The 24,654-nt window shown below is 43.2% G+C and overlaps 2 protein-coding genes across 2 annotated transcripts in view; one reads left to right on the plus strand and one right to left on the minus strand.

Moving 5' to 3' along the window:
* LOC124111558 (importin-9-like) overlaps positions 1 to 11,568 on the minus strand; it is a 32,890-nt gene extending 21,322 nt beyond the window's left edge. The window contains exons 1-6 of the mRNA XM_048388440.1: positions 11,404 to 11,568; positions 8,403 to 8,551; positions 5,205 to 5,406; positions 4,088 to 4,176; positions 3,202 to 3,288; positions 2,880 to 2,999 (exon numbers count right to left, since the gene is read on the minus strand). Coding sequence (XP_048244397.1) covers positions 2,880 to 2,999; positions 3,202 to 3,288; positions 4,088 to 4,176; positions 5,205 to 5,406; positions 8,403 to 8,551; positions 11,404 to 11,536 — 780 coding nt within the window. The 5' untranslated portion in view covers positions 11,537 to 11,568. The remainder of the gene's footprint in view (positions 1 to 2,879; positions 3,000 to 3,201; positions 3,289 to 4,087; positions 4,177 to 5,204; positions 5,407 to 8,402; positions 8,552 to 11,403) is intronic.
* A 1,756-nt stretch (positions 11,569 to 13,324) lies between these two features.
* LOC124111560 (dolichyl-diphosphooligosaccharide--protein glycosyltransferase subunit 1-like) lies at positions 13,325 to 24,350 on the plus strand. Its single transcript, XM_046471310.2, has 10 exons — positions 13,325 to 13,679; positions 15,654 to 15,715; positions 16,786 to 17,098; positions 18,962 to 19,168; positions 19,877 to 20,069; positions 20,416 to 20,515; positions 21,336 to 21,474; positions 21,693 to 21,812; positions 22,876 to 23,121; positions 24,033 to 24,350. The coding sequence occupies exons 1-10, from the start codon at positions 13,431 to 13,433 to the stop codon at positions 24,213 to 24,215; spliced, it is 1,812 nt and encodes a 603-aa protein (XP_046327266.1). The 5' UTR covers positions 13,325 to 13,430; the 3' UTR covers positions 24,216 to 24,350.
* Positions 24,351 to 24,654: the final 304 nt, after the last annotated feature.

Here is a 24,654-nt window from a genome sequence, read left to right on the forward strand (position 1 = left end):
GGGTCAAGTACTGTATCTGGGGGCCAGGTGCTGTATCTGGGGGTCAAGTACTGTATCTGGGGGCCAGGTACTGTATCTGGGGGTCAAGTACTGTATCTGGGGGTCAGGTACTGTATCTGGGGGTCAAGTACTGTATCTGGGGGCCAGGTACTGTATCTGGGGGTCAGGTACTGTATCTGGGGGCCAGGTACTGTATCTGGGGGTCAAGTACTGTATCTGGGGGCCAGGTGCTGTATCTGGGGGTCAAGTACTGTATCTGGGGGCCAGGTACTGTATCTGGGGGTCAAGTACTGTATCTGGGGGCCAGGTACTGTATCTGGGGGTCAGCTACTATATCTTGGGGTCAAGTACTGTATCTGGGGGTCAGGTACTGTACCTGGGGGTCAGGTGCTGTATCTGGGGGTCAGGTACTATATCTGGGGGTCAAGTACTGTATCTGGGGGCCAGGTACTATATCTGGGGGTCAGGTACTGTATCTGGGGGTCAGGTACTGTATCTGGGGGGCAAGTACTGTATCTGGGGGTCAGGTACTGTACCTGGGGGTCAGGTGCTGTATCTGGGGGTCAAGTACTGTATCTGGGGGTCAGGTACTGTACCTGGGGGTCAGGTGCTGTATCTGGGGGTTAGGTACTGTATCTGGGGGTCAGGTACTGTATCTGGGGGTCAGGTACTGTATCTGGGGGTCAGGTACTGTATCTGGGGGTCAGGTACTGTATCTGTGGGTCAGGTACTGTATCTGGGGGTCAGGTACTGTATCTGGGGGTCAGGTACTGTATCTGGGGGTCAGGTACAGTATCTGGGGGTCAGGTACAGTATCTGGGGGTCAAGTACTGTATCTTGGTGCAAGGTACTGTATCTGGGGGTCAAGTACTGTATCTGGGGGTCAGGTACTGTATCTGGGGGCCAAGTACTGTATCTGGGGGCCAAGTACTGTATCTGGGGGCCAAGTACTGTATCTGGGGGCCAAGTACTGTATCTGGGGGTCAAGTACTGTATCTGGGGGTCAGGTACTGTATCTGAGGGTCAAGTACTGTATCTGGGGGTCAAGTACTGTATCTGGGGGTCAGGTACTGTATCTGGGGGTCAGGTACTGTATCTGGGGGTCAAGTACTGTACCTGGGGGTCAAGTTCTGTATCTGGGGTTCAAGTACTGTATCTAGGGGTCAGGTACTGTATCTGGGGGTCAGGTACTGTATCTGGGGGTCAGGTACTGCATCTGGGGTCAAGTACTGTATCTGGGGGTCAAGTACTGTATCTTGGTGCCAGGTACTGTATCTGGGGGTCAGGTACTGCATCTGGGGTCAAGTACTGTATCTTGGTGCCAGGTACTGTATCTGGGGGTCAGGTACTGTATCTGGGGGTCAAGTACTGTATCTCTGGGTCAAGTACTGTATCTGGGGGGGCAAGAACTGTATCTGGGGGCCAAGTACTGTATCTGGGGGTCAAGTACTGTATCTGGGGGTCAAGTACTGTATCTGGGGGTCAGGTACTGTATCTGGGGGGCAAGTACTGTATCTGGGGGGCATGTACTGTATCTGGGGGTCAAGTACTGTATCTGGGGGTTAAGTACTGTATCTAGGGGTCAAGTACTGTATCTGGGGGTCAAGTTCTTTATCTGGGGGTCAAGTACTGTATATGGGGGTCAGGTACTGTATCTGGGGGTCAAGTACTGTATCTGGGGGTCAAGTACTGTATCTGGGGGTCAGGTACTGTATCTGGGGGTCAAGTACTGTATCTGGGGGTCAAGTACTGTATCTGGGGGTCAAGTACTGTATCTGGGGGTCAAGTACTGTATCTGGGGGTCAAGTACTGTATCTGGGGGTCAAGTACTGTATCTGGGGGTCAGGTACTGTATCTGGGGGTCAAGTACTTTATCTTTGGGTCAAGTACTGTATCTGGGGGTCAAGTACTGTATCTCTGGGTCAAGTACTGTATCTGGGAGCCAAGTACTGTATCTGGGGGGCAAGTGCTGTATCTGGGGGCCAAGTACTTTATCTGGGGGTCAAGTACTGTATATGGGGGTCAGGTACTGTATCTGGGGGTCAAGTACTGTATCTGGGGGTCAAGTACTTTATCTGGCGGTCAAGTACTGTATCTGGGGGTCAAGTACTGTATCTCTGGGTCAAGTACTGTATCTGGGAGCCAAGTACTGTATCTGGGGGGCAAGTGCTGTATCTGGGGGCCAAGTTCTTTAGCTGGGGGTCAAGTACTGTATCTGGGGGTCAGGTACTGTATCTGGGGGTCAAGTACTGTATCTGGGGGTCAAGTACTTTATCTGGCGGTCAAGTACTGTATCTGGGGGTCAAGTACTGTATCTGGGGGCCAAGTTCTTTATCTGGGGGTCAGGTACTGTATCTGGGGGTCAAGTACTGTATCTGGGGGTCAAGTACTTTATCTGGCGGTCGAGTACTGTATCTGGGGGGCAAGTGCTGTATCTGGGGGCCAAGTTCTTTATCTGGGGGTCAAGTACTGTATCTGGGGGGCAAGTGCTGTATCTGGGAGCCAAGTTCTTTATCTGGGGGCCAAGTACTGTATCTGGGGGTCAAGTACTGTATCAGGGGGCCAAGTTCTTTATCTGGGGGTCAGGTACTGTATCTGGGGGTCAAGTACTGTATCTGGGGGTCAAGTACTTTATCTGGCGGTCGAGTACTGTATCTGGGGGGCAAGTGCTGTATCTGGGGGCCAAGTTCTTTATCTGGGGGTCAAGTACTGTATCTGGGGGGCAAGTGCTGTATCTGGGAGCCAAGTTCTTTATCTGGGGGCCAAGTACTGTATCTGGGGGTCAAGTACTGTATCAGGGGGCCAAGTACTGGGGGGTCAAGTACAACACCTGACCAGTCACATGATATGCACCTCTTCAGTCAAGCCCCTGCTCTCACCTTGACGATCTCCATCTTGAGCCCGCTGTCTGACATCTCCCCGTCCGGCGTCCGCAGCGCCATGACCAGCGCTTGCACAAACTGGGGCAGGATGGGGAACAACAGTTGCTTGGCAACACCCTGGAGACAAGGGAGATAACAAGTAACACACAAACAGGAAATGAATTGAACCCTGCTTTCAAAAATATTTTAATTATATTATAGTATGGTGCGAACAAACCATAAAACGTAGATTCCAGGCACGCCTAAGGGATGCAACTCTGTCCCCATACCCAAATGTACTGAATCAAAACAGACTGTACACTACAAACAAGGGCCTCACCTTCTGCAGTTCGTTCATGGCTGCTATCATGCCTGCACAAATATTGAAGATATGAACTGCTCGACCTCGTGTTCTGATCCCAAATTTCTGAAATATACAAAGTTGAACTACTTTATTGATTATTTATATTTCTTGGTAATCCTGGTCGTTAGAATGTCATGAAATAAAATTATCAATCATCCTAAATTATCAATCAACAGCAAACAGTGGGTCAGTGGGTCAGTGGGTCAATGGGTCAGGAATAAATGTTAATACACGGCACAGATCAGCAATATGTCAGCCATGGCACATTGTAAATAATGAGGCGAGTTGAAATGGGGTCTAAATTCACGTTCAAGTGAGTGAGTAAGTGAGCATGATTTTATGCCGCTTTTAGCAATATTCCAGCAATATTACGGCGGGGGACACCAGAAATGGGCTTCACACATTGTACCCATGAGGGGAATCGAACCCGGGTCTTCGGCGTGACGAGCGAACGCTTACACCACTAGGCTACCCCGCTGCCACTCACGTTCAGGGTTGTTGCACTTATATATAGTGATGTGCATACACGTGTGTGTGGCTGCTTGTACTAGTCTGGACTGATGACGGTTATATAGTGCTAGCCCACTGAGATACCATGCCGCAGTTTAACATGAATACCCCACTCAGACACAGTATGCCGACTCCGAGCCGACCAGCCCTTGTTTTAGTCTCTTTATGCCAAACATCAGTCAGGATAACAACAAGTACCATCTGTTAAAGTCTTTTGGTATGACATGGCCAGGAATCAAACCACTGACCTTCCGCTCTCCAGGCTAACGCTCTACCACGAGACCAAGCAGGCGGTCTGTGAATAATGAAGTCTGACAAGTGAACTAGGGCTGACAGTAAACAGAGAACCAACCTGAGCTTCGAGGAAGATCTTGTACATCTCCGGCAAGATAATGGGGGCAACATGACTCATCTGGGTGTCCGTCACGTCCTGGCAAAACTCTACAATCAGTTAAACAACGTCACATGCATAACAAGGGAAAACACAGATGGAACAAGCTCAAGAATAATGGACATTGTAGAAAACCAAAATACTGCACATTTTACAATAAACTGTATCTTTATAAGATATCTTGAGATATCTCTTGTATCTTTTCCTTCTTTCGTTTTCTAGTTTCACATACAACATCGTTCATAGTTCGCGATGCACACAGGATTATAGTGTGACCCATTTGTTCAGGTGGTAACCATGCTGATGCTGGGGTGTGTTCGGGTGAAATGTTTTTTTTCAGAAGCTGGAAACTTTGTTCAAGCACATTTTCACATAGGATTGAAAGAAAAAAGGAAGAAATGCATAGTGTGAGACAGGATAAGTTTCAAAATTATATTCTACCTGGGAGTCACACCCCTCAAGGGGCAAATCCACCCTTCTACTTGTGGGTCACATCCCTCTACCTGGGAGCCACACCCACCTACCTGTGAGCCACACCCATTTACTTTTGAGCCACACCCACCTATCTATGAGCCACACCCATCTATCTGTGAGCTACACCCCTCCCCTCTTTTGAACCACACCCACCTAACTGTGGGCCACACCCATCTACCAGCGAGCCACACCAACCTGTGAGCCACACCCCTCTACATTGGGAGCCATGCCCATCTACCTGGGAGCCACACCCATCTACCAGGGAGCCACACCACTCTACATTGGGAACCATGCCCATCTACCTGGGAGCCCACACCCATCTACCAGGGAGCCACATCCCTCTACATTGGGAACCATGCCCATCTACCTGGGAGCCACACCCATCTACCAGGGAGCCACACCACTCTACATTGGGAGCCATGCCCATCTACCTGGGAGCCCACACCCATCTACCAGGGAGCCACATCCCTCTACATTGGGAACCATGCCCATCTACCAGGGAGCCACACCCCTCTACATTGGGAACCATGCCCATCTACCTGGGAGCCACACCCATCTACCTGTGAGCCACACCCCTCCCCACCTGTGGGTCACACATCCCTACCTGTGAGAACTCTCATTGCCCCATGGACGGCGTTGGTGTCTCCACTGGTCAGGGCTTGCATGAGGACCTGGAACAGCTGTGGCCATGCTTCCGGCCAGTCCCAGTGGGCGATGGCCGATATAGCGTAGGCGATGCTGGTCCGAACTTTACTGATGGACTCCTGTAGGCCTGGTGGCAGCAGCTCACGGATCTTCTGCTTCGCCTGGGATAAAAAACACATTTCTCATGAAAAGATTGTGCAGCTATATAAATAGTAGCGCAGCCTATCGATATTGATCAATTGTCAATAAATATCCAAGAAGTAACTTTCAGCAAATAAACAAAAAGTATGTCATCATCAGGGATTATCCTGGAAATTTTACCTATGAGAGAAAATCTCCCCTGGTCCAAAAGCAATGAGATTTTTTGGCGTGTGATGAGATTTTGCTATATTTCATGAGATATTTCATATTCACACAGTGTAGAAACTGTATTTGATTTTTGGTACTTGTGACTCAAATAATGTTGCAAGTAATATTACTAGATTATATAGATATATCCTATTTTCGAACATTAATTATTCCACTGCGAATACATGTAGATTCTATTTAAAAATATTATCATTCATATTAACAAAAAATTACATTCAACTTACACTTCTGTTCTACTTAAGAATAAATTACACTAATATTTATGTATTTCTGTTCATTGTTGACTTGATGGGGAATTATTCGCGAGGACAATTATAGATCGTTTAGGAGGCATGTTTACCACCATCAGCTGTTCATGTCATTGGCATGCAGGAGACAACAATCTGCAATTATCAAATTTCGACAATGTGTGTTTAGATAGTAATTCAATATATTTAGAGTGATGACATGAAATAGTGACTGTTGAATGGTATTGCAGTTTGTTGGCAAAAAATATATTATTTACATTGCAGTGCTTTCATCAATTTCGCCGTCTTATTTCCGTCTGAAGTGTGTACCATATCAGAGGCCTGGTCTCTGATCGTATAAAATGGAATCTTATCAATATGCACTTTTCAATTAATTAATCAATTAATCAGTTAATTATACAACGACTATTGCTCCAGGTTCACCCTCTTTTTTAATTAGCAACAATTAAGTCATTTATTTCACACAGAAGACGGCGTGTTTGTCATGTGCAGCAGCCAGAAAATGTTTACGAGTAACCGGAAGTTGAAAAGACTGTTGACATTAACAATGTTTAAGAGTTACATTTGAATGATTAAGTCACAGTTTTCAATTTTTATGGACAAATTTGGAAGCAAACGTGGGCAACTAGAAATAGTTCAAAATTTGTAATTCACGCACGGTGGCCATTCTTGCACGAGGGTAAGTTCATGAAAGCTCTTCCACTGGTGCCGTCACTGGCTAGACGAATCACATCTAAATTACGATCGTTTCTGATCTGCAAGTTGTAGATTATTATGGAGAAAGAGTTGTATTTATATTCATTTAGTTTTTGTTTTGCTGTCATTCCAAAATCGAAATTTGCTCGTGTTTTGAAACTTTACCCGTGATTGCCTTTTTCTCTCTTGATTTCTGCACGGACGCACATACATGTAGTTCAACGTCTTTGATTTCTGCTAGGATTTAAGTCTTAAAAAAATATTTTTAATGACTTGGATTTGTAGATCACGGAATAACATTTTTGTGCGCTAACAAAGTGTTTAGTTTGTAAAAACAAACACTTGTTTGCCAATCGGGGATAAAAAAATGTTGCGCACTCCGCCATTGTCAGCTGATGCAAAGCTCCATGCAGTGATATAGGAATCGGTTATGCACAGTATTAAGAGATACAAATGTAGCATGCAATGTTGCGAGTATGCAAATCGCTGTTTCGATTGACAACGTTTGACTATTGAATAAACTAGCGTGTAAGTTTTGTAGTGACATTTTTAGGTACCGTAGATAAATTTATTCAACCAATACGACATTTTAGATTTTTGTTGGTGAAAATGAGAGTGTTAATGCAGATAAAACTATTGAAAGCTCTTCGCGATTTTCAATCGCGCTGATTGACTGTTGATGCGATATCTACGACGACAATGCGAGAATATCGCGGAATCGCGGGCTAAGTCAATCCCTGCATCATATCCCAATTGCGTGCATCGATGTTCATGATGTTAATCACTGGATTGTCTGGTCCAGACTCGATTATTTATTCGATCATATAGCGGGACTATTGCTGAGTGCGGCTTTAAACAAATAAACAAAAAAATTGTTGATTAGTAAATAACTGACCATGAATTAGTGTACATCAAATATTGTAATTCACTTTAACCACCAACACCCGTCCATAAGGTTTTCACATTTGTGTTGGCTTGCAAGCACTGAGTATACAGAACAGGTATACCTGCAAATGTAGATTACCGGTAGAAAATGTTTGTTTGTTATTTAACCTCTTACGACAAGCATAGTCACTTTTAACGGCAAGCATGGGTTGCTGAAGACCTATTCTACCCCGGATCTTCACGGGTCTCATCTGATGGTAGATGAGGTGAGGGTGAGGTGAAATTGGGTTTAACGTCGCGTCGAAGATTATTGCACTTATATAGCGACGTGCATGCACGTGTATGTGTGTGTGTGGCTGCTTGTACTAGTCCGGACTGATGCCGATTTATAGTGCTAGCTCACTGAGATACCATGCCGCAGTTTAACATGTATACCCCACTCAGACACAGTATACTGACTCCGAGCCGACCAGTCCTTGTTTTAGCCCCTTAATGTCGAGCGCCAGACAGGGTAACAACAAGTACAATCTTTTAACGTCTTTTTGTATGACGCGGCCCGGGATCGAACCCTGGACCTTCCGCTCTCCGGGCGGACGCTCTACCACAAGACCACAGAGGCGGTCGGTAGATGACCAGATGGTGGAGACAGGAATACATACATACACTTGAAATGCAAGTGTCAATGTCACCCTGGGCAAGTAGCTTAGTTCAAATGTACCTCTGTTCACCCAGCAGGGAATGGCTACTCAAAAAGTGAGGTGAATGTAAAAACCTTCTAGCCCCATTAGGCTACTACTACTACTACTACTACTACTACTACTACTACTACTTATAATAACAATGACTAACAGATTACTACTACTACTCATAATGAGAATAACTAACCGGTTCTACTACTACTACTTATAATAACAATGACTAACCGATTACTACTACTACTCATAATGATAATAACTAACCGGTTCTGTTGTTTCTGGTGCTCGGAACTTGTCCGAGTGCTGTGACCAATGGGCCTCCACATACTGTTTGAGCAGGATTGAAGCAAGCTGTCGAATTGCAAGAGGCCCATTGCCATCAATAGTGATCTCAGCCAAGAAAACACCAAACTCTGAAATAAAAACGATCACACTATTGACAAGCCAACCAGAACAGATGCCATTTGCCATTAAAACAATTATTTAAAAAAACTCTTATAACAGCCATGCTGCAGAAATACGAACATGTGTCTTTGCAATGGCTCTCCTGTGTTTGTTTGTATGTTGTTTAACGCCACACTCAGCAATCTTCCAGCTATACAACGGCGGTCTGTAAATATTCAAGTCTGGACCAGACAATTCAGTGATTGATATCATGAACATCGATCCACGCAACTAGGGTATGCAGACATGCATCAACCAATTGGGGGCCTCATAGACAGCAAAGGGGGAATCCCCTTGAATTCTCACATTTGATTGGATGATGCTTACTATAACTTTTCACCATGTCAAATCCTTCTGCATGTGTAAGTGTGTATGTACAATTTTGCAGTCTAGTATACAGCAAATATGTGTACGTATTATATTTGGAACAATGAAGTTAAGTTTATATATTCAAAACAGCTCAACCCTTTTTCCTCAGACAAACTGCATATGATACAACAAGTACTTCTCCCTTCTTGTCATACCTGTTTCATGGTAAATCCCTACACCTGAGTATTTGTCGTCATTCACTTGTTGCTCAGTTAATGTTTTGGATGTTTTATTACATTAGTGGTAGAACCACTCACATTACCTGACAGACTGTGCAAAGTAACTCAATCACATTCACCCCTTGATGCCTCTGAGAGTGTCATTGATATATAGCAATCCGTGGTTCGCATTTGGCATTTCTCGTGTCTGGGGTAATTATTCAATCTAAGATTGGGTTATAAATCCAGGTATGATGTGGCAAATGTATTACATGTTATGGGGAGTAGTGTACTTTACCGGGCGCACTTTTTCAGATCCAATTAGCGCTGTGGGGGCTCGAACCACTTTGCCGGCTAACCGGCTTGGCTAATTAATGCGTTTTTTAGCTGATGCTCTACCACTGGACCACGAGCGCTATCACATGTAATCAGTGCTCGTTTAACGGGTCATTAAAACCCCATTAACACACACGTGTCATTCAGAAAACAATGAATTGTGCATGCGTGTGATGTCACAGTCCGTTCTCCCGTTAATCTTTTCTCGAAGCCACACCCACAATGGTTTATATCAACATGACCGACCAATCGGATTAACCGAATTAATGCTTGAAGAGGTAAGATTTTAAGGCTAGCCCCATCTTCCCGAGGCAAGAGAGTTAACTGACTTTAAAAGTCCAGTTTCCACCCTTGCCGAACTAGGCTAGAATTCCTGGGCTCGATCGTAGCGCCACCAGTGGCTATTACGAGTTATGTCCTTTCTATGCCTCTCCTATTGACCAATCAGATTCAACCTCTCGTCTCACTTGCATTTGTTTCAAACAAAACGGTGGCTCCCAGTCAAGAATATCTGATCGATAATCAAGATCTATATTGTGATAAAACGAGTCTTACATCGCGAAGTGCATCAAATCACATGAGCACCTTGATTCAAAACATGAAAAGATTTAGAAAAGATCTGTTGACAACGGGTTAGCGGTGCACATGCTTTGCAAATCCTGCAGTCGACCGAAATCTGCATGACACTCTACAAACCGGATTTTGATTTCTGTGTGCGATTTTGATTGGACTATGCATAGACTCGTTAGTCCAGCCAAAATGTAACTCCATAATACCAGCCTAGTTCGGCAAGGGTGGAAACTGGACTTTTATAGTCAGTTAACTCACTTGCCTCGGGAAGATGGGCTAACCCTTGCCCAAAAACGGGTCTTGGATCGTAAAGATGTGTAAGTTTCCCTTAGACCAAAAACGGGTGTTGGATCATGAAGACGTGTAAGTTTCCCTAAGACCGAAAACGAGTGTTTGATCGTGAAGACGTGTAAGTTTCCCTTAGACCGAAAACGGGTGTTGGATCGTGAAGACATGACAGACCATTCGGATTAACCGGATTAACGCTTGAAAAGTTAAGAATTTATAGTTAACCCTTGTCCAAAGCAAGCTAAACCGTAAGACCAAAAACGGGTGTTGGATCGTAAAGACGTGTAAATTTCCCTAAGACTGAAAATGGGTGTTGGATCTTAAAGACATGTAAGTTCCCCTTAGACTGAAAACGGGTTTTGATCGTGAAGACGTGTAAGTTTCACTAAGACCGAAAACGGGTGTTGGATCCTGAAGCGAGCGTCACGTGGGGCACGGTCAGATGAGTTCCAAAAAGAAGCATCAATCAAAGGATTAACCCATAGTTTGTTGATTGATTAATGACTGTTATCTTGCACATATGATCAATCTAAAGTAACTGTTTACATGAGGAGGTTTATTAGCAGATGGAATATCGGGGCATGAAGTGTCTATGTAACACTTTTCAGGCGACTATGCTTGTCGTAAAACGCGACTAACGGGATTGGGTGGTAAGGCTCGCTGACTTGGTTGATACATGTCATCGATCCCAATTGCGTGGATCGATGATCATGATATTAATCACTGGATTGTCTGTTCCAGACTCGATTATTTACAGACCGCCGTCATATAGCTGGAATATTGCTGAGTGCGGCTTTAAACAACAAACCAACCAACCAATGTAACCTTATTCACAACAGCAGATGGCGATTGTCGGACATGCTAATCATGACAGGCCTATGGTCATTTTTACAACATTGAACACATGTGGAAACAAATCAAGAAAATCAAATGACTAATCTAACGACATATACATTGTGAGCAGATACAAGGACAGCCTTGGTGTATTCATCCAAACTGACATTCGATACATCTTGTTTTGCGCCGTCATCGTGTTGTGGAACATGTGGCTCATGTATGACTCAAAACTTTAGTGTCCATTTATCGCACAAGAGACTTACCCTCTGTCACTTCTAATGCCTTAATTTGATTTTCCCCATCAGCTCTTGTATCATGTTGAGGTGACAAAATGGCTGTTAGACTTTCCAACACGACTTCCTTCAGGGATCGATTTCTATCGCCAACTCCCGCCATCTTGCTTCAAATTGTTGTGTAAAATGGCGGGCAATTATCAGTCGGATTTGGATTGTGTATATTTTTTTACGAGAATCAATTGAGAATAGTAATTTCAGTAACAGTAGATGAATACATATCTTATTCGCTACGGTATATAGAGATGGCAAAACCTTATAATAATTACCCAATCACACAAACAAAATAGATCCGTATTCCGAATTGAACAGTAGTCCTTATTTTAATGCACTATCTATAAATTTGGAATGGGTTTTATGACGAAACGAATTTCAACTCCCGCGTATCGATACAGCTTTTTTGAAAAGGGGGGGGGGGGGGGGGGGGGGGGCACAATTAAGATCTATTTATTGTCTTTGGTGGTAATTTATACAGAATCCGCCCATGCTGGGTATATATGTTCCTCTGATCATTTGTGACAACAATCAGGGATTCCATACACGGGTCTTATACAGATTCCCTGACATCCACAAGTGACCTGGTCTTCAAATATTTGCAAGAACACTTATTACGCTATAAGGCGTTATTGATGTAGGATGTACCCGGATCCCTGAAATTTGACTTTTACCTCAACGGAAATCGTGACCCCTAATTGCGAATTTGTTCACTCAATGTGCCACAAGCATTTAAACCCAATTGACCAATTTATCGGGCTCAGACATCGGACTAAAATAAAGCAAAATTCTTAATAGAAAAGCTTACATCCACGTTGTTCGTGTTGACAAGAAAGTAACCTATTAGTGAATCTTATTGACTGACCCCCACATACAGTGACAATAGCACATAATTCTCATTATTTTGATTGGCAGTACGAGGCCACACTAAACAAAACGTTAGCGACCAGTGAAGATCCGGGGTAGAATAGGTCTTCAGCAACCCATGCTTGCCGTAAAAGGCAACTATGCTTGTCGTAAAAGGCGACTAACGGGATCGGGTGGTCAGGCTCGCTGACTTGGTTGATGCATGTCATCGATCCCAATTGCGCGGATCGATGCTCATGATATTAATCACTGGATTGTCTGGTCCAGACTCGATTATTTACAGACCGCCGTCACATAGCTGGAATATTGCTAAGTGCGGCGTGAAACAACCAACCAACCAACCAAAACGTTAGCGCGCAATATTATCCCTGCCGAGTGGTTTCACCAAAGTGGTAAAAGTCTGAGACCCGCATCACTTCGGGGTTTCCTCCCACACAAAGCTGAGACGCCATGATATAACTGGAAAACTGTTCAAAGCGGCGTTAATACCCAACTCGCTCACTTAACCGAGTGTGAACTCCAGTTAGTTATGAAAACATGTTTGAAAAATATTTGACAGAGTCGCCTTTTGTACCAGGTTGTAAGTATAGCCACTTGTAACTAGCATGATTGAATTTGAACTATAGCTACGTATTGTCAGAAAGAAACGAATACATTAACATCAACTCGGAGTTTTCGTTTTATTTGAACACCAAAAGAACACATATTTCATTGACCAGCGTAGTTTCTCGTCTAGCCCTGCTCAAAGGTTGTATTAAAAGAAAAATCCATGGATGTGTAGAAATTCTATCCACCTAATAGGCAAGTCTAGATATATGAACAGTACATCTTAGGACTCTAGCCTCTTATAGGGGCAACCTGTTCTTATATTTACATAATCTAGAACTTATTATTTAAACTAATAATTATTGCCTTAGAGACTTGGACCCGCCCTTGTAAACTAAACAGAAGAAAAGATTTCAAGTCGGTTAACATATCCTTGACATTGCCGATTCCGTTTTATTTACTGTGCAGGTTTTAGTAGAAAGTGCCACCTAGGCTTTGTTGACAACGAGGCTGTGGAGTCAGCTCAGGAAGTGAGCGAGGGTTATCGTGTACCGGCGTTATAATCGGCTTCAATCTAGCAAAAGTACACGATGAGGACCCAAATCCTTCATTTGTTTTTGGTCTCAATATTCGTTTCTGTGCTGTGCAAAGTGAATCAGGACACTATCAATGCAGGAATTGTGAATAGCAAGGTTGAAAGGAAGATAGACATCGCAAGCCATTTAGTAAAAATTATTGCCACCGTGACGATAGAAAATAAGGGATCATCGTCCGTGTCATCTTTTGTATATGCAGTAGATTCAAGTTTGAAGAGCAAATTGTCTTTTATCGGTGCTGTGGTAAGTTTTTTGCATTGACAATGAAATAGTTTCCTTGTTGACGACTTGACCCAAACAGGGGGTGTGGCCTAGTTTTGCATCCTCCACGTCACGGCTTTCTACTGGCTAGTTAGTTTTGAGTCTCATAGTACCTTACAAACTTATTAAATATAATTGCTACGAACTTAAATATCTATTTGTTTTTGTTAGATATTTTATTAAATCAAGAATATTGCCAGTAGATCCATAGGCTGGTTCTGTTACGGAATGAAGTCAACGAACACGGCACAGGTGTCCAGTTGCCACGAATCATCCTTCCCGTTCCAAGTTGTTGACTAGAGACAAAATGTGACAACTGTTAATGAATTTGTGAATTAATTCACCAGCATGATTCTCAGATATACCCGGTAGCAAGCTCAACACCTGTGTATACCTTTATGGTTTAACTATTAACTGACTCAGACTAGTTCTAAACTAAAAATGATTGTGATTATTGAAATTTTTCAACTTTCATAACATGCATAGACCCATACTTCATGGTTCCAAATACATGCAGTGCCATGTTATCCCTATTTGACAACCAGTTTTTCAAAGGAACACCAAAAGTCACTTTGATTTAACTAAAACTAGTTCACCGTCATGTGAAACAGGTCCTTCTGCTTTCACCCAGGCTGATCGAGGATACAAATTGAGATCAGTGTGACACACTTTGTTTTCAGAAGGCGGCTCTGAATATGTAGGTAGCACTGAAACTAGGGAATTTGTTCTTTCCTTGTATTCATTTCCAGGGTTACAAATCTTGATTCAGCATGTTAATCAGAATGAACTACGCCAGCCTTAGCATTTCGTAGGTTATTTTTCAAGACTAGTCCAGAGGACTCGTGTAAACGTTATTTCACTCATCCTCAGGTTGTAGATAGTCGTGCTTGAATGATACAAAAATTGACAATGTCAATTTATTCAGTTGTAATTTGTAGCAAAATTGAAGCATTGAGAACAAGTTCAGAATTGTAGCCCTCAAATACTTCTCATTCAATGAGGACTCTTCTAGTACTGGATTAGTTTTGGGCAAGTGGACAAGTGTGAATTTCGATGGCTTTACGCAAGTGGAATCTTGGATGTATCCTTACTTTCCTGACTTTCTCTGTGGTGCCAACTAGTATCAAGTCTCTGAGGCAAACATTCTCATCTGCTACAAATGTAAATATGCGAAACAATAGTTTGTGAGCAACTACTTCTGTTACACTGTCAAATATTGTTGGAATAATTACTTCCACTTTTGTCTGACTCTTTACCAATGTTAACATAACTTCAAGAGAGTTCAGTAGTTTTTCAATTCTAGAAATATATATATACTTAACAAATGACATGGTATAATATACTACTCAAAAGAAGTTAAGGATCACCCGATTCTTTCACATTGGTAATGTTAATCTGTCATGGCATGAGAGATTAACTATTGTAATATGAGAAAATCAGGTGATCCTTAACTTCTTTTGTGTAATATATTAGACTTAATAAGGTAGTGCTGTGCTGAGTTTCAGAAACATGTACATACAGGACTTGGTTAAACTTGCATCATTAATCATTTATCAGTAACAAACAGAAACAATAGAAATAACCTCTGTGAAAAACAATCAATTATATAGGACACAAGCAGTGACTGACACATGATATTTTGCTGTACTCTGCAACACATACTCATCAACTGTCAAACATTTGAACTTGCTAAATTCCAGGTGTGTACTAAGTGTTACTCTACTCCACACATCCATCAGAATTACTAATATCAGCAAGCAAATTGATGCATATTTCATTACAGGGCTCATTTAGATATATAAAACATGAAACCAATCATGCACAATATTTTACACGATACAATTGCTCAGTTAAAGCATTCTGAGCTGGAAGTTGCCTCCCAAACTAGACCGGTCCACAGTAGAATCTGTTGTGGATGGTGTACTGACTTTCATTGTACATGTGTCTTTGTTACAGACAAGGGTGGATGACGCCAAGGAAAGGCTCGCTGTATCTCAGACCACAGTGGCTGGCCAGGAGTGAGTATAGCTTCTATCTTCGGTACCCATTTGTTCCAAAGAAACCATAGATAAAGCAGATGTTATAAACATGATAAACAATGTTTGAAATAATTTGGAAACCCAACAAGACAGTTGGGCAGGTGAACCAAAATGAGTTGCCTGCCCATCTTCAAACTTGCCCACCGCAATCAGATATTATGAATACCCAAAAAATTGGCTCCTGATTCAGTTGAAAAGATGCCAACAATCACTCGAAAATCTACAAAGAGTTATAATAAAACTGAAATTGTAAGTAGTCTTCAAATCATCTGACGGACAGTCTGGTAGAGTAGACAGTCTGGACAGTAGAGGAAAATATCATGCAGCCCGATAGAAAAGTTACCAGTCATGGGCAGGCAGTTATTTCTATTGTGATGTGATTCCTTGTTCTTTTTGCATTTTGTATCCTTGTCTAATACTCGCTTCATGAACTAGTTTTGTAGTCGGTGATATATTAAAAGTGATTACACTGTCCTTTGATGAATGTTAACTCACCCACTCCCAACACACACACCACCCACTCCCAACACACACGCACATGCTCACACACACACACGCACTCCCAACACACACACCACCCACTCCCAACACACACACCACCCACTCCCAACACACCCACTCCCAACACACACACCACCCACTCCCAACACACACACCACCCACTCTCAACACGCATGCGCGCGCACACGCACACACACACACACACACACACACACACACACACACACACACACACACACACACACAAACCAATATTCAAATACTTTGTTTGGTTCTTTGTTGTTTGCCACCGCAATCAGCAATATTCCAACTATATGATGGCGATCTGTAAATAGTCAAGTCTGGATCAGACAATCCAGTGACTGATATCATGAGCATTGATCCATGCAATTGGGATACAATGACATGCATCAACCAAGTAAGGAAGCCTGACCACCCGATCCCATTAGTTGCCTCTGGCCAACATGGGTTGCTGAAGACCTATTCTACCTGTGATGTTCACGGGTCTAACACTGGTTTATGTAGCATCTCTCTCATCTGTATTGCAGTGGCAAGTCTCTGTGGCGTGTGACGCTCGGCCAGGCCCTGGGTGCCGGCAAGAGTGTGACAGTGGATGTTGAGACCGTGTTTGCTCACGCCCTGCGAGCCTACCCTGCTTTAATCACCCAGGCGGAGAAACAGCTGGTGGTCCTGGAGGCCAACGTGTTCTTCTACTCCCCTTACAAGACCTTGACCCAGACGACCACCGTGGTGACCACGTCCTCCACCACGGAGTCCTACACCAAGAGCCCCAAGCCTGTGTCCCAAAGTGACAATGTCATCACATACGGCCCCTATGAAGAAAGAGAACCTTTTACAGAGGTAGGTGAAACTTTCCCCGATTTCACTCAATATAGAAGGAAGCATTTCTATAGATAAGCTGCGCATTTGCGTAAAATACCCCCTAAAAATGTTCAAAACCCAATTACTTTAAATGAACATGCATACAGAAACGCATGCATAAATATGATCAACTATAAAATGTATAAAAACAGCTCACGTAAATACCCAGTGAGGCTTCTTCAGCATGCGTACAATGGAGCTAATTTCCAAAGCACAATTACAAGCTACTTTCCGAGTCAAGCCTATAGTTAAAATCGTTATATACATCTGAAACATTAATTTTTTATATTTTTTAAATCTCAAAATGTTTACACATTTTGGGAAAACCCCAATAGAGTGATGAATAGATAAGTAAAAAAATATTGGTTACTCATTGAAAAATGTAATAACCCAGTTAAAATAGAAACCTTTGAGTAAAAACTCAATTGTTCAAAAAGTTATCTGGAGCTCTGATGAAGGATACTTTTGTTAAGGAGTCATTCACCCCTATAGCATGTATATATACACACCGCCAAAAGAAACACAAACCATCGAAACATATAGAGAAGTATGTACGTTAAGAAGAGATGTTTCCGATGTGTACCGGTTACTCACAAAACTAACCATCTGTCAATGTTACCACAGAGTGTCTTTATTCTTACCACGATATGCTGCACATGATTTCCAAACTTAAATGCTAATCTACGCACAAGACAAATGGTGCATCTCGAGTCATGGAAATATGACGTGTGATGTCAATATACAATGTGTTGTCAATATATGCTGGTTATCAATATACCGGTTGTCAACATAGGATGTGTTGTCAATATACGATGTGTTGTCAATATACCTGTTGTCAACATAGGATGTGTTGTCAATATACGATGTGTTATCAATATACCTGTTGTCAACATAGGATGTGTTGTCAATATACGATGTGTTATCAATATACCTGTTGTCAACATAGGATGTGTTGTCAATATACGATGTGTTATCAATATACCTGTTGTCAACATAGGATGTGTTGTCAATATACGATGTGTTATCAATATACCTGTTGTCAACATAGGATGTGTTGTCAATATACGATGTGTTATCAATATACCTGTTGTCAACATAGGACGTGTTGTCAATATACGATGTGTTATCAATATAACTGTTGTCAACATAGGACGTGTGGTCAACATACAGTGTATTGTCAATATCTGATGTGTTGTCAATATCTGATGTGTTGTCAATATACGATGTGTTATCAATATACCTGTTGTCAACATAGGATGTGTTGTCAATATACGATGTGTTATCAATATACGATGTGTTGTCAATATACCTGTTGTCAACATAGGATGTGTTGTCAATATACGATGTGTTATCAATATAACTGTTGTCAACATAGGACGTGTGGTCAACATACAGTGTATTGTCAATATCTGATGTGTTGTCAATATCTGATGTGTTGTCAATATAGGGTGTGTTGTCAATATACCTGTTGTCAATATGCGATGTGTTGTCAATATGCGATGTGTTGTCAATATACCTGTTGTCAATATGCTATGTGTTGTCAATATAGGGTGTGTTGTCAATATGCCTGTTGTCAATATGCGATGTGTTGTCAATATGCGATGTGTTGTCAATATAAGATGTGTTGTCAATATACGATGTACTAACATACAGTGTGTTGTCAATATACGATTTGTTGTCGTTATGCGATGTGTTGTTAATATACCTGTTGTCAACATACAGTGTGTTGTCAATATACGGTGTGTTGTCAATATACAATGTCATCCGTATTGTTTTGTGAGAAAAACTATAAAGATAATCTCAGGGAGTCCTTCTGTAAATGGAATAATGCTAATTTTCCAGGCCGAACTGAAGGTCCATGAAGAAAACAATTCCCCATTCCTGACTGTGACAAGCATGGAGCGTATAGTTGAAGTGTCACACTGGGGCAACATCGCCGTGGAGGAGCACATAGACATGCTGCACTCAGGGGCCGTCCTCAAGGGGCCATTCTCCCGCTTCGACTACCAGAGGAATCAGGACGGAGTGTCCTCCATCAAGAGCTTCAAGGTTTGTTTGTTTGTTTGTTTGTTGTTTAACGCAGCACTCACCTATATGACAGCAGTCTGTAAATACTCGGGGCGGTCGGGTAGCCTAGTGGTTAAAGCGTTTGCTCGTCACGCCGAAGACCCGGGTTCGAATCCCGACATGGGTACAATGTGTGAAGCCCATTTCTGGTGTCCCCCGCCGTGATATTGCTGGAATATTGCTAAAAGCGGCGTAAAACCATACTCACTCACTCACTCACTGTAAATACTCAATTCTGGACCAGATGATCCAATGATTGACATCATAAGCATCAATCCATGCAATTGGGATCAAGAGCTTTAAGGTTTGTTATAAAATTTGATGGGGTATAGGTGGCCCAGTCTAAGACACAGCAGTTCGCTGTGCAGAGTTACCTCCCTTAGGCACGCCAGAAACCTACGATCGTGAGTTCGAATCACGGTTTGCCTCATTATGTTTCCAAGTTTTTCTGCTCTGTGCTTGTGGGTTTCACCGAAGTGGTAAACATCTATGACCGGCATCACTTCGGGCTTTCATCTCAATATAACTGGAACACTGTTCAAAGCGGTGTTAAATCCAACTCACTCGCTACAAGATTGGATGACGATTAAGATCCGATGGATACAGTAGTTTTAACCATCTGAATCTGTATCCATCTCGTATATTGCCCTGTGTGAATGTAACCTTGACATTGTGCCTGTTGTGTTGCAGACGTTCCTTCCAGCCGCTGCACGAGACGTCTACTACCGCGACGAGATTGGAAACATCTCCACGAGCAATGTCAGAGAATCTGATGAATTTGTTGAGTTTGAGATTCGTCCCCGATTCCCACTGTTTGGAGGCTGGAAGACTCACTACTACATCGGCTATAATGTTCCTAGCTATGAGTACCTCTACAATAAAGGTGGGTGAAGATCCGGGGTGGAATAGGCCTTCAGCCACCCATGCTTGCCGCCGTAAAAGGCAAATATACTTGTAAGAGGCAACTAACAGGATCGGGTGGTCAGGCTCCCTGACTTGGTTGATGCATGTCGTGATATAACTGGAAGACTGTTTAAAGCGGCGTTAAACCCAACTCTCTCGCTCTTGGTCTTATGTGATCATTTGTTTTATAAAAAGTAGGGATTCTCAGGAGTCTGGATGCCTGTAACATTTAGAGAACCGACTCCTGTCAGTCTGTTCCAGCAGTAGGACTCAGTTGCTGTGACGATGACTCATTTGTCTCATTAACTCTGTCCTCTACCTTGCAGGTGACAAGTATGCCTTAAAGATGCGTCTGGTTGACCATGTATACGATGACATGATTGTAGATGAACTCACCGTCAGGATTATTCTACCCGAGGGCGCCCAGTAAGTAGCCACCTGTTGGTCTGTGAGAGTTGTACCCTTGGTTCAGATTAGAGCTGGGTATCGCCTAGGCATGCTTGCACAAATCCGATCTTAGTGCTAAGATGATCGTAACTCACATACTTTACCATAGTCTTACGATAGTCGTATCGCTCAGATTGCTTTTGGGCCATTGTATCTTTCGATAAAATTTGTGATACGGACTGACGATACAATATTTTACATCTCTAAAACCTCTCTCTCTTCGTACATTTGTTATTGTTATCTCAAAAACTTTAACAACAAAACCCACAAGAACAAAACAGTTTTAAATGAAGGGATGGTTATTATGTGCAACAGATAGTCGGCATGTCCTTGTGCACAGCCCTGCTTGCAGTTGGTGCTATGCTACTTCTGCCATTATGGGAGGTAACTCTATTAGTTCCTGTTCTATTTATAGCGTATTGTGATTTCACAAACTGACGAATCAAGTATCAAGTGTACCTAAGTGTCGATGATATCTTGGGTATCGGTGAATTGTTACAGCCCTCGTTCAGATGTATATATGAAATCAGGTTGTTTTACGTCAGTGTAGTGTAGACTGCTTGTCTTAAGAGGCTACTAATGTGATCAGGTGGTCAGGCTCACTGACTTCGTTGATGCATGTCTATGCATCCCAATTGCAGGGATTGGTGTTCATGATGTCAATCACTGGATTGCCTGGTCCAGACTCGATTATTCAGACCCCCATCATAAGGCTGGAATATTGCCGAGTGCAGCATTAAACAACAAACAAAAACTGTGGTTGTGTACTCCATTCTCTGATGACACACTTGTGTTGCAGGAACATTGACTTGAAAACACCCTATGATGTCAAGAAGGGCAGCGAGGGTCTCCACTTCACATACCTGGACACAGTCGGCCGTCCTGTCATCGTCCTTCACAAGGACAGGCTCGTGGAGCAGCACATCCAGAACATGGAGGCAAGTTGTGCATTCACCATTCCACCGGAATGTGAGCCGGTGGTGAACGTGTCATTTCTATGTGACCGAGTGTGACTGTCTGTGAATATTGTAGACTCACAATGTCTCTGTAAGTCAGTTGTAGGTGCAAGTTTTTCAAGAAATATTGGTTACATCCACCAAAATTCCAGATGGAATCAGTATGGAAACCTCTCTATAAGTAGGATTGTGTGTTGCAGGTACACTACACCTTCCAGAAGATGCGACTGCTTCAGGAGCCCCTGCTGGTGGTCGGAGCGTTCTACCTCCTCTTCCTTCTCGTCATCATCTACGTCAGGCTGGATTTCTCCATCACCAAGGTAACAGGCTGATGAAATCTTGTTATTAAGCAAGCTGCATCATCAATAACTGTATGAGGATGGGGTGGCGACATGTGGCCACCCCCAACATGGTGCAGTGTCATTGCCCATGCAGTGAAACAGGGGTTGTCTAATGTGCAGCTGTTGGTGTGCCGAGATGTCTAATGTGCAGCTGTCGGTGTGCAGAGATGTCTAATGTGCAGCTGTTGGTGTGCCGAGATGTCTAATGTGCAGCTGTCGGTGTGCAGAGATGTCTAATGTGCAGCTGTCGGTGTGCAGAGATGTCTAATGTGCAGCTGTCGGTGTGCCGAGATGTCTAATGTGCAGCTGTCGGTGTGCAGAGATGTCTAATGTGCAGCTGTCGGTGTGCAGAGATGTCTAATGTGCAGCTGTCGGTGTGCAGAGATGTCTAATGTGCAGCCATCGGTGTGCAGAGATGTGTGCAGCTGTTGGTGTGCAGAGATGTCTAATGTGCAGCCGTCGGTGTACTGAGATGTCTAACATGCAATCATCAGTGTGCAGAGATGTGTGCAGCTGTCGTTGTGCAGAGATGTCTAATGTGCAGCTGTCATTGTGCAGAGATGTCTAATGTGCAGCTGTCGGTGTGCAGAGATGTGTGCAGCTGTCGGTGTGCAGAGATGTCTAATGTGCAGCTGTCGGTGTGCAGATGTCTAATGTGCAGCCGTTTAGAGTTGTCGCCCGACAGGATCCTATCTTAGGAGATTTGAATGCCTGATACATGATGATGATCCATCATTTGGGTTTCAACCCGACAGTTCCTCGAGCATGGGTCAGAGATAGATGGACACCAGCCTTTGTTCAAGAAGTCCACTCACAGGGGAGATAACTCTTCACCACTATAGCACTATTGCTCCATGTGGCTTCACACTGTGTTCACCCACTCTCTCTCTGTGTGTATGGGATCGAGACTAAATTATTTACTGTGTTCACATAACATAAGTTACAAGTCCTTGAACCTTACATGATACAGGCATAATTGGCATTGGTTATTTGGGGTTAAAGTTCAGTTTGTCAGTTGTGTCAGTGAGAGTTACAATTGCAGGATGAAGCCAAGGAGAGCCGCATGCGAGTGGCCAGTCTGCTGGAGGAGGTCCAGAGTGCCCAGGACAAACGCAGCGCCCTCTATCAGAGCTATGATGATGCCATCAACAAGTTCAAGAGCAGCAAGGACAGCAGTGCATTCACCAGTAGCCGCAAGAAGATTGACAGCGACTACAAACAGCTGACGCAGCAGATTCAGAATCTTCAGACACAGTTGAAGAACGAGGGGTCTGAGGCCTCTGAAAAGGTGTGTATCACAGTTGCACTATCTTCACTTGAGTGTTGTTCACTGTGCAGGGCCCCGTTCCACAAAGCAATCGTAGCTCTAGGACAGTCATAAGTCTAACGTATCTGCGCTACGATCACTTTGTGGAACAGGGCCCAGGGTTCCATTGTACAAAACAGACTAAGCGCTACGACTGTCGTAAGTCTATGTTAAGGTATTGGAGTTGTGATCACCTTAGCGCTAAGATCACGCTGTATTACCACACCCAGGGCTCCAAGCATATTTCATATTAACTCATGTTAATTCCCCACCACCAATTCAGGCCAGCGATATACAAACTGATGTTATTCGTCATGATCTCAAATGATTTTGAAAGTTGTCTTAAATTCATTTTTTACAGAGTTATGGCCCTTGCTCCATGCTTTTCAACTTTGTGCATACTGCGTGAAATGGGGACAAGTTTTCTCAGACACTAAGTTACATAAATGAAAGGCTGCATGTTTATAAGAGATACTAAGTTCTAAGTAAAATACCATGGATCAAGGGCCGTAACTGTATGTGACAGTCTATTACAGTTACGGCCCTTGATCCATGGTATTTTACTCAGTGCACTGTGGCAACAATGGGGACAAGTTTACATGAATGAAACTTGCTTACCTAAGATTTTCTCATGACAAAGCCACCCTCGTGCCTATCTCTTCTCTAGGACTCTTCTTTTGTTTGTTTCATTCTGGTGTCCCCCACTGTGATTTTGCTGGAAGATTGCTGAAAGTGGCGCAAAACAATACTCACTCACCCACTCTAAATAATTGGTGGCCTTTTATGTCAAGCATAGGTTGTTGGGCATCTATTGTCTTAAATGGTATCTCCATGGGTTATCTATGTTGCTAAAAGCGGTGTAGAACCTCACTCACTCACTCACTATGTTCCAGGTGGGGGAGCTGCAGCGACTTGACACCCAGTACAAGGAGCAGATCAATCTGGCCATCACCTACGCCGAACGTCTTGTTGCCAACAAGATCGGCCGCCAGCCGTACCTTGATGCCGAGTCCGGAACATCCGCCAAGAGAGAAGACATTTACCAGAAAATGGAAAGCTTAAGGGCTAATCTGTAAAAGCTGGTGGCCTCAACTCAATGCAGCTTTTATTGACAGTGTTATTGATGGTCATCATTCATTTGTTCAACTTACATTTTGAGTATGTATTATCAACAATCATATTTAGGACGAATAAATTAATGTTGTAATAAATATTGTCTTGTGACCTTGTTAGGTGCTTTCCATGGGAACCACATTGAAACAGAACTGTTCATCGCTTGTGGTTAAATGCTGCTGTACAGGGTTGTCTGGTTAAAATACTGCTGTACGGTGTCATCAAGTTGCTAAATCCCATACAAGTATTAAGACTAATTTTATGAGATCAACTGCTTGAACTCAGCGCCACTACAACATGAACAAGCTAAACAAGCATGGAGTCATGTCATACTACAAACATTTGGCAGATATGCTGCATTACATATGGTGTGTTGCTGATGCAAGCATTACACTGCATGTG

This window comes from Haliotis rufescens, unplaced genomic scaffold, assembly GCF_023055435.1.
Source record: "Haliotis rufescens isolate VD_foot unplaced genomic scaffold, xgHalRufe1.0.p SCAF_71, whole genome shotgun sequence".
Taxonomy (NCBI): Eukaryota; Metazoa; Mollusca; class Gastropoda; order Lepetellida; family Haliotidae; genus Haliotis; species Haliotis rufescens.